Source organism: Elaeis guineensis, chromosome 2 (assembly GCF_000442705.2).
Source record: "Elaeis guineensis isolate ETL-2024a chromosome 2, EG11, whole genome shotgun sequence".
Taxonomy (NCBI): Eukaryota; Viridiplantae; Streptophyta; class Magnoliopsida; order Arecales; family Arecaceae; genus Elaeis; species Elaeis guineensis.
In genome coordinates, this window is record NC_025994.2 from 124,572,951 (window position 1) to 124,589,474 (window position 16,524).

General features: G+C 37.8%; 1 protein-coding gene across 1 annotated transcript; it reads right to left on the bottom strand.

The window, feature by feature from the left end:
* Positions 1 to 730: 730 nt before the first annotated feature.
* On the bottom strand, positions 731 to 14,716 carry LOC105056209 (glycerophosphocholine acyltransferase 1). Its single transcript, XM_010938359.3, has 8 exons — positions 14,485 to 14,716; positions 14,242 to 14,373; positions 13,966 to 14,023; positions 13,739 to 13,839; positions 8,907 to 9,002; positions 8,720 to 8,813; positions 5,920 to 6,157; positions 731 to 1,330 (listed from the first exon to the last, which is right to left on the bottom strand). Exons 1-8 carry the CDS (start codon positions 14,560 to 14,562, stop codon positions 961 to 963), a joined length of 1,167 nt encoding a protein of 388 aa, XP_010936661.1. The 5' UTR covers positions 14,563 to 14,716; the 3' UTR covers positions 731 to 960.
* Positions 14,717 to 16,524: the final 1,808 nt, after the last annotated feature.

Here is a 16,524-nt window from a genome sequence, read left to right on the forward strand (position 1 = left end):
CGGCAAGGCTCCGGTGGGCAGCTCTGGTCCTGGGTTCGGCGATGATGATTGTGGGGCTGGCATGTTCCTTGGCCATCTCCGCGAGTAAGAAAAGCGGACGAGCCCCGACGATCTCCTCCCTCTTCCTCCTCCAATTCTTTCAGAACCTGGGGACGTTCTTGGTAGTCCACCCACTGGGAGCGCTCGCTGTCCTCGTGTTCATCGCTCGCGCATGCACCTTCTGGTCAGCAAGCGGCGCAAGCGCCCATGTTGGATGGCGAATATTAGGCCGTGCCGCTGAAGGCAGGCAAGGTGGGATAGAGTTGCGGCCAAGAGGTGTCGTCCAGCGCGGCCCTCAGCGAGGTGAGGGCGAGGATATCGTGGAGACATCAAGGGCTATCGACATAGAAGCATGTCTTCCAAGAAGTACATTCGATACCTGTAAATGATAAATGGGTCCCGTTGGCCAACCCCCTCCCCGAGGGCTTAAGCTGTACAATGAGAGAGAGAGAGAGGCGGCGGAGGCTGTGTTGTTGGCTATTTTTTTGATACATGTAGATGGCCGGTCCGGATTTGCATTATACATGGCAGATATGATTATTCTCTCTCATCATCTCATAAATGAGTGCCACGTAACTCTAAGCTCCAGCTCTCACCTCTAGCGGTCACGTTTCAAGCATGCGGATACGTACCACCAGTCCGCAGAATAAGAAATAGGCATAAATGCGATCTCCATCTACTCTAGAAATAATTTAACAGCAACATAATCTAACCGCATCTGCTATAAAGGTTCTTGAAACAATGTGAACAACCACACAATGAACACAAGGCAAACGTTGCAGGAAACAGCACTATCGGAACTGTTTACCAACAAACCACCACCCCATTGGCATAGATTACAATTTACCAAAAGGAAATTAAATGGACCAACTGCTACCTCAACAGTCTACCTCAGCAGGCAAGACAGCACTATGTTATGTCTCATGAATTATTTTGCTCGTCAGGTGTGTCAGATGTGTGCTGGTGGTTGGTTGAGAGATCCACCACTGGCTGCCGAGGCTGCTCCAGGATGGGCTTCATCTCCAGTTTCTTCTTCTCCTTGAGGACCACCTGCCTTGGCATGACTTCCAAAAGGAAGCTCCCACCATTCCATATGGTTGCAGAGACCTTGAGGATTTGAAAAATTACATGCATCTCGTAGGACAAAAAGATGGGGACGGTGAGGGCCATGGTTGCAACGGTAAAGATTCCCTGGAACAAGATATACATGGTGGGGCGGTTCTGATCGCCAAGCAAGCCACTTAACCGCCACCAAATGTTGTTTGCTTTCTGTGCCTTCTTTGAGAGTTCCCTGTCATACATACAAGTGAATGAATTAAATTATCGCCTCTAGAAATATTTTTTAAAGAATTTTTAAGTGTATCCAGCTCTAATGTTGTGCATAGAAACAGTGTCACTTCTAAATCCATCCGTTGCTTTTTGTGTAAGCAATATCAACGAAACCACAGCAAGAAGAAACATAAGATAATCAAAATGATGCCTTTAATGTATCCTTAGACAGGGTGTTGCCAATTATTATAATTAAGGCAAACCACCAATAAAGAAAAAAGAGCTTGTCATCTCATCAGACAGATAACCGGATGCTTCCAAATAAATAATTTGTACATGAGCTCTTGAACTGCTCGAAGCATGTGGAGATTATCATAATTGGATGCATCAATTAGTCAAAACAAATGGTCAACAATTTCACATCTTCCTAATTTATCTGAAAATACATCAGCTACCTCAGGGGAATCTTCAACAAAGCTAACTGTGGTCACCCAATAGGCATTACTATCGGTATGGGGATGGTGCAGCAAGGTTACATGGCAATCAAGCTTGACATGGAACAAGCTTAACATCACCTTCATTGGGAATTCTTGAAGCTCTAATAAGGGTTTCTCGGACCAGTGGCTTCAGTGGATCCAGGGGTGTGTTACTGTGTTATGAATCCAACCATTGCCATTCTCACCAACAGCTTGTCATCTGTCTAGTTTTCTCTCTGATTAACTTGAGCCAAGGCTTTTCCCTCTCTCCCCGTACCTCTTCATCATGGGTACCTCTTCATCATGGGTGCGGACACCTTATCCTGAGCTCTTCATCAAGCAGAGGAAGGGTTGTCTATTCAGCCATTATACTTCGCTTCTGATGGCCCTAGGTTATCCAATTTATTGCTGATGAATGATACTGCCCGTCATCAGTTTCAGGCAATTAATATATCCAAGTCTATGGTAAGGTTCTCACCACACATATATCACCAAGGAGATACCACCACAGGCAGCAACTGCTGGGGTCTCACATAATCAAGACATTTGGATCTACCTGGGAGTCCTATGTCAGGCAATAGGCCCGCAAAGCATGACTTTGAGCCTTTGCTATCCAAGCTGCAGGTCAGATATAATGCTTGGTCGACCTGCTCTTTAGCTCTGTCTGGTCCGACTACGCTGCTTCAATCAGTTGCAGCCATTATCCAATGCACCTCATTCCTCATAACATGCATTTCTCCGTGTCTCCTGGATCACTTCGACACATTGATGTGTTCCTTTTTTATGGGCTAGCAATCAACAACAATCGAAGCTGCATCTTGTCTGTTGGGATCCAGTCAGGCTAACCCAGCTTGTGGGGCTTTGTGTATACCGAGTCTGCATCTTCAGAGGTGTACGGCTAAGCTAAGGCAACATCTCTGCTACAGATCTTCATGGATCCCATTCTTTATGTGGTCAACTAGCTAGGAGTAAATATTGGATTCAGGTAATGTGGCCTCTTCAACTCTCCGATACAACTACATGGTCTATGTTGTGGCAATCCATCTCTCAAGTGCAGGATCTGATCCTTCCCATCTCCTCCAGTGGATGCTTGGAAACATCCAACATATTTCTATTCTTCATCCATGATGAGTTATGGGGAAATTACTTCGGTCAGCTATAAGGCAGGTAGTGGGACATTCTAGCTTTGTTTCCACCAAAAGTGGTTACCTAGTGCACTGAGATGCCCATCCCTCGTGGCGACTGGGAGGATCTCCACTGTTGGGCCCCAACCATGTCTCCTAAGCATCTACTGCTCATATCGGGCATGTTCTTGCGCCTTTTACTAGTACTCAATGGGGGGATAGCATTCCTGGGGGTATTCCCATGTGCTGAAGATGGTGGTCCAACCATGGGTCTCCACATTTTGGTGGAAAGCCAGTCGTCAGCAGCTGCCATGTGCTGTTGTTCTTGTGGATCAAGGCCTACTCCCCGAAGCTAGCTATGCGTACTGCGATGTTTGCATGGAGGATCTGGCCCATACTATGATCCATTGTTGTTTTCCGAATTGACATCCAGTGGCAGTTGTTTCAACACCTTATCACTTTCCTAGCTCAACAAGCCAAGCAAAGAACCTTATAGACTTAATGGATCTGACAGTGGGGCATGCAACCTAGGATGCTCAGAGTGAACAACTATTTCAAGCTTACTACTAGGGCTAAAAGCAAATAGGATACAGATTAGATACTAGTATATACCTATATATGTATATTCTTTAAAGAATATTAATATTAAAGGGATACTGATATTATATCCATATTTGTTCGAAACAAATATGAATACAAATCAGATATTAAGAATATCAATATTTGTTGTGAAAGGATATGGACATAAAAGTTGGATATTATATTTACATTTTTCTATCCTCATAAAGATATGAGTCAGATATTATTTGGGTATAAATAGAATTTTTAGCAGAATTTAATGATAAAAACCAATATAAATTATATACTCATAAAGAACCGGAACAGAATTGAATATGCAGATTGCACATGACATAAAGATAACTAAGGATTTATGGCATGATTATTAAAACCACACAGAGACCAACCTAGTCAAGGGTCTAGGTCACTAGTGTGACTGGATTTGTATCAAAATATTAAAAATCAAAAATTATTTTAAAAAATAATATAAAATATTAGTTTTTCTTGCATCAAATATGCTGTCCATCTTTAGTTATAGCATAAATAAAAATAATAATGAATTCTCTATTCTTAGAGAACTTGTAAGAAAAATTATATATAAATATAAGAATATATAGAAGTTATTGATTTTTTTAAATATTTTTAACAATAAAGCTTTGAAAATATCATCAAGCATAAAATAATGTATATTCACATTTTATTTCTTATCAAAGAGAAAAGAATTTTTTATAAAAATAATGATTAAAACATGAAATATCACAACATATATCAAATGATTATTTAATGACTTGAATACTGAATAAGTAAATTAAACTATTTACATGAAGTCAGAATGCATGTTGTAATCTAGTGGTTGAGGCTTGTCATCAAACCACAGAATATTGGTCCAGATCCTAGCTTATATGGTTTATTTTCGTGAATTTTTACTGAATGTTTGGATCCAAATTTAGGAAATCATTCAAATCTAAATTTGGATCTAGATTCAGCAATACTTCCAAGTACATATCCGAATTCAGATCCAGATCCGATTGGATATCACAATCCCTATTAGAATTCGATCCTATTCGGATATGAAAACATATGCCATGGTCTGTCGTATCACCCCAAACTGTCTGGAACCAAGCATATCATACCGTACCAGAAGAAAATTAGTACGAAACTCAACATGAAGTTGGTACAAGCCCCATACTACTCGACACCAAGGTTTACCACCCTGTATCGAAATGTATCGACCTGTATCGAAACATACCAAGTTGCAAACAAATCCATACCAAAGCGCACTGATCAGTATCAAGATGTACCAAGAGAAAAATTAAGAAAAATGGTTAGAAAGCTATTTCTATACTAGGTAAGTATCACACCGTACAGTACTAGTAAGATACCGATACGATATTCGATACCGAGATTGCGGACCTTGATAGATGTAGTTGGATTTTATCCAACCCATTTTCAGCTCTATTTACCACCCTTCCCCCCAGCTTTGTCATCATCATGAGTCTACTACTGGCATTTGTTGTGTAAGACTATCGTGGAGTTCTCCTACATGCAATGACTTCTTGGAATCCTTGTACCACAATGCTGCTCGCCAAGCTCCAGGCAGCTTGGGAAGGGCTCCAAACAGCATTGGAGGTGTTGCATGTGACATTCATAATCTTGGAGGGTGACTCTCTCACAGTTGTTCATTGTGCCCAGCAATGTGGAGCTGCTAGCATGACACCATGCACATGTATCTGGAGCCAACCAGCCAGCAAACTGATTGGCGCCTCATGTTGTTTATAACTTAATATGAACATAAGCCAGCACTAGACCACTGATGTGCCCATGGACCTCAGGAGTCCTTTGTCCATGGACAAGTCCGCTTGTATCTATGCTCAATAACCAGTAATAATACAGTCTTGTCTAAAAAAAACTCAGATAGCAAATAACTGAGATGGAGAACTTTTACATCAGGTTTAACATCAGGAACTGAACTAATTGAAGAATGGACTAAAATTTGGCTGGGTCATCCCCTGAACCATTCTTCTCCTAATTGAAGAATGTACTAAAATTTTGCTGGGTCATCCCCTGAACCATTCTTCTCACCCCATGGATATGGGAAAAGGCTTGGTGATTCAGGCAAAAGTTAAGGTGTGTTGCTTTTAAGTCTGTACTATTGAGCATTTCAATATCCATTGAACAATACAAATTACCCTTCTGTCGGTTCTCATTTACAAACAAATCATTTAGCTTAAGTCTATCATAATTTCTAAGAACTTGACATATTTTCATAAGTTAATTTAGTTGATATCTTTTAAGTAATTTTTCAGACCCCAAAGGGTGACGCACAACTCATTTGGCAAGCGCAAATGTTAGCATCAGTCAATAAATTATGTTTACAATATCACAAATATTAGCTGAAAATAGTTTTATATAACATGTCAGAGAAAAGGTGTCTTGAAGTGGCAATGACTAACCTGTAAGAAGTCATTACTTCAGGATCCCGCAGAAGTCTCTGGCGACGTAGCACATTCACAATGAGGAAATAGAGAAGCTGCCACAGTGTGTATGCAACTAAAGGAACACAAAATAACCACATCCATAAGTACGACTTATCCTCCACATAGGGCCAGAAGACTCTTGCTGCTCTCCCCTCTGGGTGCATGGCAGCAAAAGTTTCTGGATTCCACCACCGAATGGTGAAGAAGACTATCCCTGAAATAGATCATATACATCCATAAGTCAAAAACGAATATCCTTAGCAAGGAAATATATTTATAAACTTAACTATTTTAGGAATATTTCAAGTTTTAAGTACCCATTACTGTAGTTATGCAAATCATTTTGATCATCTCTATCAAACAAAGTATACCAATTAACCGTAACAAGTCAAAGGGAATGATAAGCACTGATGGACAAAAGAAAGAGTGGCAAAAATAAAGCTAAAGAAGGAACAGTCACATCTATGAGTAAAAAAACTACAACATATGATTTAGTTTTTGATATTGTTCAATAATTGGAAGGGAGGGGGTGGGGGGGGAGGGGGGAGAGATGTGACAAGATCAGTATATATAAAGTTAAAAATTCATTAACGAGGAAGAGTTTGAACTTCATGAATAGGTGATTTCTCCACATGAATAAAACTGTGCTACAAAACAAAATGGATTAGTATTGGATAACGGTATAAAACATTATGAATCAACACTTGGTGATTTTTCTACAAATGAAGGGTATTAATAATGATGAGCTTAAACAAAGAAGGAAATGACAACAGGGGAGGAGGTTGAGCACTTGCTCTATGCAGTTAAACACAAAGAAAACAGTGAAAGAGAAACCACAGGGGAAAAATTGAGGAAGATGAATGAAAGTCAAAACATCTCCCCACACAAGTCCATACGCTCTAGCTCAAAGCACAGCAAGGAGTTGCAAATTCAAGGACTTGCGAAGACAAATGTAAGTGCTAGATATTTCAATAATTAAATTGTTCACTACCAGTTCCTGGGTTCGTGTTTTCTAGCAATCAATTAAGTACAAGCATCTATATTTGTAAAAAAATTATGCAGTGAACAAAATTGCAAACCAATATTAAATTGGTTTTATTGAACACAACCCATGATTTTCAACTTCATGACCTTTGAAGATCTGATAGTAGAAAGGAGAGTCATGGGACCTCTATTGTATCACTTGGTGCAATGCCGCCTTTGCAAAGATACTCTTAATTTTTAAGCATAAGCTACAGAACTAAACATTTATTTTTGGATTTTTTGCAACATTCTATGCATTCTTCAGACATTCTTGTAGCAATGGAGTTAGTGAGTGGAGAACCTTGTTAACTCAATGTCCTCAGCAAGATCCTTTCTCCAACTTTTAGAAATATCCCTTCATCTTGTGCTAATTTCAAAGTTTTCACTAAAATTACAAATTGATTTAACTTATGCAATAGTTTACCGCACTTCTCTAATTTTCAATCCTTCACTGCTCCTGATATATTATTATTATATCATCATCATCATCAAGATGATCATGAATCCACGATGATGTCCTTTCTGCAACTTTTAGAAATATCCCTTTCATTTTATGCCAATTTCAAAATTTTCACTAAAGTACAAATCGATTTAACTGATGCAATTGTTTACCATACTTTTCCAATATTCAATCCCTCAGTGCTGCTGATATATGATTACATCATCATCATAAAATATTTCCTGTACCACTTAGTATCATCATCATCATCATAAAATAGTTCCTGTACCACTTCCATCATTTGAAAGCTGGCACTCCAGAACCAACCGTCCCTAAGTTAATGTCTCCTGAAAACTTGTGGCATGTAGCCACACTGAAATAAGGTATAGATTCAAGATTCACCAACCCTCTACTAGTTCATCTCCAGCTTATGTCATTTAACCCTCTAAGATCAAATCTAGGGTGTTTTTATTTTTTTTTTCCTTTTATGTGTGCATGTGGGTTGGGCGGGGAATCTATTCATGGGAATGTTTTACCATATCATTGCACACACTAGACATTAATTATCTATTATTTTTATCATATCTACAGAAAATAAGGTAGGTCAAACATTTAAAAAACATACTCCGTCAATAATAAAAATTATTCATAACATTATTATTAGTTGTTTTCATTTCTCACAAAGTTTGCCTCAAGTTAGGGAACATAGAAAATTACAAATTTGGATAAAAAAATAAAGGAGAACATGGACTTCATGCATGACACTGAGTTCCACATGCTTACAACCTTTATCATAATACACTTAGGACTAATAATTATCTAAGAAATAAAATAAGCAGATCTAATAAAATGAGCATGCCCATTTACCAATACTTGCATATTCTTACGCTGCAGACACTTGCATCAAAATATTTTTTCCTCATATAGAATGAGACATCTTCAAAAAATTAAAATATAAAGCATTGCAATGCGCAAATCAATCTGAAAGGAATAGCATAAGCGTTGTCTCTGTAAGTCTATTGACAAGCAGATTCTACTGAACTCCAAAAAAGTTACACAAATTTCAATAATGTGTTCTATAACTTTTATAGCTTAATCAAGAAATAGCTGAAAAAAGATATTTCTGCGTAAGTGATTACTGCATAACAAATGATAATAAGCTTAAGCATTTTATTGATTGTCAATATCTTCAAAAACCAAAAATCCGGGAAAAAGGTCCAAAGGATCTGCGAGAATGCACAGGTATAGCCTAGAGATATTTTTTAGAAACATAAGTTCATGCAATCTACCTCATCAAGTAGACAGCTAACTTACCAGGTAAGAGATGTATTAACACACTAACAATTTTATCGAGGGAACCGAAAACCAAGCTGCAACGCCACACGATCAACGCCCAAGCCAATGGCCCCTAGGGCAATTTAGTCATCAGAATAAATAGCTTTGAAGAAGAACAATAACTTGGGGAAGAAAAAGAGAACAGGAAGGAGAGAAAGGTTCTTACTTCAGCAAAAGAAAAGCAAACCATGAAAAGCTTCTCATTTTTTGGAAAAAAGAGGAGCACAATAATGAAGATTGTATTGGCATAGTAGCAGAAATCCTGTAAAATTTTGTGGGCAACAAGGTGGTCACATTAAAAAAAAAAAAAGCACCAGATTCCACCATATGAAAGCAGAGAATTGAGGTTGTCTTGAAGTAACAAATAATATGAGATAATAATTATGTAGAGCCAGGACACTTTAATACTCAAATACTAGTTGCAAATTCAGTGGTGTAAGACCCAGAAAACATCATGCCATTCTTTCCATATAATAATTATAAGCTATGATACAATGTCTATTTTAGGAAAAAAAAAAGGTTTGAGTGGAAAATCATATGCCCTGGTTTTCTCTCATCTGGAGTTACAGCAACTTCTCTCCTTTAACAGGGTTATGGTAGTGATGGGGAATAAGGATTCATGAAGCCAGCCCCAAACTGTGGAAAGAATGCCTGAGGAATGTGGCATCCACAAAACCATATTGAGAAAGTGAAAATACAGTTTCATATCTAACAGAGCTCCTTAAGCAAGATCATCTGGCTAAGGTGTGTCAAAGGAACAGCAACATGGCACCAAAAGCATAATTTATTTGTTTGGTGTCAATCTAAAACTTGAATCCTCTGAATACATACATGTATGGAAGAAACTAGCACCTCTAACTTCTAACTTTTTTCTCCAAGTTGTGAAGAAATATAATAAGTGACGTTGTTGCAAGCTGTAAGAGAAGAATCTTGGTATGATGGGGCAGCCAGGTTATGACCAGCTGGGACACCTGGAGACAGAATAAGCTTAAAATTCTAATTTGATGCTAGCTTAGCCCAAAGTTTCTAGATCTTCATGGCTGACTCAGAGCCCTTTCTATTCTACTTTCATATTAAAAAACCATGACAACTTTGACTCATGCTCATTAGTCCTGAATATGCCTGTACAAGTTTCAGTACCAACATTGAAAATACTCATTAACAATTAATGTAAGATAACAAATCACAGTACCATTATTAATATAATGATATAACAATTTCCTTTAATATCCAGTAACCAAAAGCAGTAATGCCGAAGTCCTATTCTTTTTAGCACTGGCAAGCTTAATCCCTGTTCAGCATTCATTCTAACAAGGTAAAGGCTCTCACTTATTGCTACAACCCTTTCATAAATCCTTCATGTGGATTTTCCCTTATGCCTCACAAATGTATGCCAATCACAACACTTTAAAAGCATGCCATAGCTTTCATTCATCCAGTTCCTTGAGTTGGAAAGTTCATCATTTGTCTCTTCATTCACATGATACTTGTGCTTTGACTTCCCTGACTTTCATATGAACAGATAAATAGTGAAGAACTTGCCCTTCCTTTCTCAATTGACCATAACATTTGACTAGAATGTCACTTCCATTCAACATTCCACAGCATTTTATATTCTTTTGTTTGACTCAACTGAATATCAGTCCCCTGCTCTTCAAATAATTCATATTTCTCATTCAAGATTTACATTAAATCTCACTAGATCAAATAAAACTATTTCAATTAAATAAAATAAAAAAAATGGACTCTTAAGAATCAGTACCTGTTTAATAATGATACGAGTAAAAAAGTATGGGCTTAAATGCTTAAGGCCAACTTTAGTGTAGGCCAAATCAAAGCCCAATTGTCTCACCAAATTCACATCCGAACCTGTCATAAGTTTCTCATACATGTCGTCATGTAATTCAATATTAGCCATAGATTCTAATACTCAGTACTGCTTCTACCATATCTGTTAAATAATCATAAAACATGTTCGTTACACATTTAAAGTATATGTGTGTGTGTAAATTTGGCGCAACGGTAAAGTTCTTCCATTGTGACCTACATGTTGTGGGTTTGAAACATGGAAATAGCCTCTCTATACATGAAAGCAAGGCTGCTTACATCTAACCTCCCCAGACCCTACAGTGGTGAGAGCCTCTTGCACTGGGATGGCTTTTTTTTTTTTTTTAATGTAATTGCATATATCATGAAAGATGAGATTGATTCATAGGCCAACCTCTTTAAACCTTCAAAATTTGTCTTGGCACTTAAAGCTGTGTTTGGTTGCAGAATAAATTTACCTGGAGTAAATGGGTTAACTTACACCTAATCCTCTTCACAATAATTTGCTCCACCATATAGGTTCTGTTTTGGGAGCTTGCTTGGCCAGTTAAACGACTAACCATCTCCTAACCAGCAAATAACCAGCATCCAAACAGGGCCCAAAAAGGTGCTTAAATGCATAAAGCTCTTTCTACTCTCTTTTGCTTCTTCACAGTTTTACAACAACTTATCCCACTAACCCTCAAATTTCAACTAAACCAAGAATATCACTGACCCGGGGATAAATGGATAAGTGTGGAATCCCCAAGAATTAAGGTTAACTATCCCTTGGTTAGTTATCCTGCAACCAAATGCAGCATAAGAAACAGTATTTTATTCCAAGGTAAATGAGAAGAAGAGAAACTTATTTTGTACCCATGTTATCCTATGAATAAATAGGCTAGTTTTCTAGTATTTTTAGCAGGTTAAAGTGAAACGAGTGGAGCAAAAGGAGCCTTTGTTCCTTTTCTGTCCTTTAACCTGCAACCCAACACAGCCTAAATGGTTAAACTTACTCCACCATTTTGATGGACAGAATATAACCATTTAACTTGCATGAAAGGGTTAAGTGGAGCCAAAGTTACAGTAGCAAAAATGTTATCATCAGATTTTCTGAAATTTCTATTATGCCCTCAGCAAAAAAATGCTGTAACCATTAAAAAGGTGGCTGTTTGGTTGACTAAACAGAATGAGGGTCAAACCACCCAAAATAGAATCCTGACTGGATTGCCTTATTTGTCTCCTACCTTTTGCACTTGCCTCAAACATGTTACCGTAATTCTAGATATCATCCATAGATCTTAGATTCTTAATGGATGTACTAATAACTTTATACAATAAATCAATATGCAAACATTTTGCTCCTACTTTGTATGTATGTAAATGCATTTACTCTAAATGATCAGATTGATTCATGGCTTAATCCCTTTGAACTTTCAAATACTTGCTGTAGCACTTTAAGGTGACTAATTGCTAGGCTCACTCTAAAAAATGGGAATTCATTTAAGAGTTCTCCCCATCCATATGAAGAGGTGAACTCGAGTAAGCATGTTGCCCACCAAAGAATTGCCCACAGCTTGCTAAAAAACATTAGAACCTCAATAACATACTTAAGAATCCAATTCAAATATTCATATACCGCATTTAATAATTAAGCTGTGGAGGGATAAGAATCGAGTCCACTGTACCACATTACCAATTTTGCACAACCGATGGTTCTAGAATTAAATGCATGTTCCACTGTACTCAGCACAAGAACTGGCAAGCTGATGTACGCTAATGGTGGGATTTATAGGATTCTGCAAGATCAGGAATTGTTTAGGAAAAGATATAATATGGAAAATAGGGTTTTACATCTAGAATTGTATATCACATCATATCAGGCTGCTGACAATTAATCAAAGGAACGTTTTATAGGGTGAGGTTGAGGAGGGATGATAGGAAAAACGGACTTACTAATTCTTGAGAAGGAAATATTAATGATGTTTACTTTTGAAGTGAGATTTTAAAGACAAACATGTCGCAAAGCTCAATTCAAGCACATTTAAACATGCAAAATAGATAGGAGAAAAAAATCCATGGAATCTATCTTCTTTCTTTTTTTGTCTTTTTGATGGGAAGAGAAAAATTCAAGAAACCTATCAAAGGAGAAACGACAATATTTATCAACATCGGATATACCTAAAGTATTAGTGATACACTAAAAGAATCACACAAATAATTTATGATTCACAAAACTGATAAACTGCAAAACCTGATTTGCTTAGGATTCAACATCAATTCAAAGCTTATATGGAGAACCATAACATTAGGCACTTGCTTCTTAATCTCTAAATACATGGTTGTTTGACACACCATACATGTAAGTTCGCTGAATGCTAAAGCCTATGAAAGTAAAGAATCTGCATATAAGCTGGCTGACCATGACACCTGTGAAAAGTATAAAAATCTGCATATTGCATACATGATACACCTTAAGCAATGAAACCCTGCGAACAGAATAAAGTATACGAGAAGCAAAATAAAAGATCGAACTATGTAATAGAGCTCTGGCAGCATGTTAATCTAGGTTAAGCATGTCGGTATACAACTTAACATAAAAAGATCTTGTTCGTGGGCGTGTGCCATCACCAGTAAATGAAAAGACTCACCCCTACATATCCAGAGAAAATGTTGCTGAACCCTTGTTTAAAGTGACACCCTTCATGTGCATTGTCTTTTTCTCATTTTTCTATAAGTAACAATTTTGTCTCTTCATTTTCCACATTGTGTTGAGTGTACCTTTTCTCTTGTGGTTTAGAACTTGAGGAGAAAATGCAAAAGCTTAGGCAGACATTGTAGACCTAAAAAAGGGATAAAAAAGTAAATTTTTTGCCAAAACTTGAGTGCAGGTCTAATGTCAACACCTTAAACCTTTCCCAGCACCTTGCCACCTTGTTAGTTACATAAGCCATGAAATTAGAATCCTTCTTTTCTTTGGTAAAAATTAAAATAATGAAAAAGCTTTTCCTACTTTAATGATCATGCAGTGCCTTGTTTAAGAAGTAAAGAGCATAAGTTCATATATAGGAAGTGATCGAAGTGATCAGCATCAGCCAGTATTCATATTATAGTCATTAAACTGTTCCCATGAGCACCAACAGAAGATCTGAAAAAGGAAAGAAAAAAAAAACAATTTCATGCATAGCTCACCAGAAGGTAATAATGCCACTTCTTGTACCGATAATATATCCACCGAAGGGGAACAAATGTAACATAGAACAAGCAATACACGTAAGGAACATCTTGTGGCCCTGATCAATCAAATTAAAAATGAAAAAAGAAAAGAAGAAGGAAAGAAAGAAAGAAAGTAAAATAGCACGTTAGACAGGAACGAAATCTTTCATCAAAATAAATACCCGGAATCAAGCATTACTTACGTGCCCCCAATATGAAGCAAAATGCACCAAATCCAAGAACCCCCATCAAATGGGTCACCTGATATCAGCAAGAAAACTTTGAACCGATCATATTTTCGGCGCGAAAACAAGCGATTTAACAACATAGAACTAGAAAACAATAACCAAATCCCCAAAACGATGACCCATGTTTCAATCGCTCAAATATCCACGGTACCATATCCAACATCGACAAGCCCAGCCCAGACAAGAAACCCAGCGGATGGATTAAAATCGACGAAAAGGGAGAAAAACAACCTTGAACAAAATCCGTTCATGCTCCTCGGCTTGCTTGGCGATCTTGACAGCCTGCTTCGACAAAATTTCCTTGGTCTTTTCTTTCGTCTGCACCGCCTGCTTCGACAAAATTTCCTTCGTCTGGACGACCCTCTGGCCAATTGAACCAAGAAATCAAACCACGAGCAAGAAACCCCGTACAAGATTCAAAAGATAACTCAAACGAATAGAAGAGCAAGAGGGAACAAATTTAAGGCTTGGTACCTTGGATTGGTCGGCGATCCTTTGACGAACCTTTCTAAAGGCCTCGCCGTCGTCGAGGCCCGCTTCCCCTTCCGACATTGGAGAACTGTTCCCTTCGTTATTCGCCTTCGCCCCCTCTTCTTCGGGAGGAGAACGAGTGAGAAAGAGGGAAGAAGGGAGGGGAAACGGCAGACGCTTGCAAGAAGTGTGACGAACGAAAGACGACCCCTTTTTGTTTTGGTTTATCGAGAGCAGTAGTTTTGATGACACGAGGAGTGATATGATCGCTCGTGGTTTTTACGCCGTTGGATGAGAGCGATATGTTTAGGTCTTCGGAGTTTCGGTGCGTGGCGTGGAGCAAGAAAACAGTGGGTGCGAATATCGCGAGCGAATTGATATGATTGCGCGTGTTTTGTACGCCGTTGGATGAGGGACATCATGTTTCAATGTTTTCGGAGTTTCGATGCGCGGAGCAAGAAAACGGTGGGTGGGAACGTGGAGAGCGAATCGCGAGCCTTCTGCCCCTCGCTAACTTGCCTGAGAGCTCTGACAGATTTAAGCGTCTATACTTCCTTTATATACCAATTTTTAATTTTTTAATTGGATTATTCTTCTACGTGCACAAGGATAAAATTTTTTATTATAATTTTAATCCAATTAGAAAAAGCGCCGTCAATCATGCAAAAAAAATAATAATAATAATATTGCTGTAGAGGACCGATTTAACCCAAATAAATGAGTTGGAGAGAGGAGAATAATTACCCAGAAATTCAAGAAGCTGGCCAAAGATCCAGATACGGTTGGCGAGGATTGGATCTTTACTTTTAACATTTGATAGTATCCTAAAACATCATAAATCGATGACCAACCGAAGCATTACAAGATTCCAAAAATTTTGATTTCTTCAGCTTATAATATTTTAGAACGCTCTTGGATGTTGGATTGAAGATGCAGATCTCGACAACTACATTAAAATTTTCAATCAATTTTTTTGATCCATTAAATTATTATTTATAATTTTTTAACTCATTATTTAGTTTATTAGATTGGATCAAATCGATCCTCTGGCAACATGTAACATTTAAGATTTGGCTCTAAATTAAACAAGTGAATCCTTGATTAAAATCAAGTTGTAGGTGCTCCAAAACTTGTAGTGGTATAATAATTTAAGGGCTAGAGCAGATTTAATTAGGATGCTTACAAATTAGAAAATATAAATAACACTCTAGGGAGAAATAAAATCAACAATACACACAAAAAAATATTATGATTTTTCATTCCAAGTCCCTTCCATTACCTCTCACGCACATTTTATTTTGATGCCTATAGTATCTATGATTGGCAAGTGAAACTCTGATAAAATCAATGGGCTCCGTATATGCCATACCAAAAACGAAGTGCCTACAATCCTCACAAAAGTTCGATTCTGAAATTTTCTTATTCCATCCAAATTTAACCAAACTCGGCCCTTGCAGCTAGGTTATTGGCGTGCTGCCGAAAAAAGATCTGATATGTTGAGATAACAATATAAATGTTAAGGATTCATTTTAAATTGTTCTACAATACTGGTATATTCCCTTCTCCTTGTTTATATATTTATTTTTAATTTTTTTACTGAATTGATCCTAGATGATGCTATCCATTGATATAGTTTGTTCCTCCATGCACTTAGATAGTTGAAATTATTTTTTTTAATTCATATAATTGGCCTCCATTAATGCAATGCACGGTTGATCCTATGGAGCAGGACATGTATTCTTCTCATTTCTCGAGTGTTTAAAGCCTTTCTTACTGTTGAGACAATACAATTGACCTCCGACTCCGATTCTACATCGGTCGAATGAATACATCACGCTGACTTACAATCGGTTGATCGATCGACAGTCGGCTACTATCAGTCAGTAACAGACAATTTGATTAACCTCCGATCGAAGACCATCGGCATATCAGAATTACCGACCGATGCTCATTCGGATCTCTAAGACTACCGACTTATCACTATTACCGACATATAGTCGGCCTATCTTCTCAACATACCTTAATCGTTATGAACGGTTATCG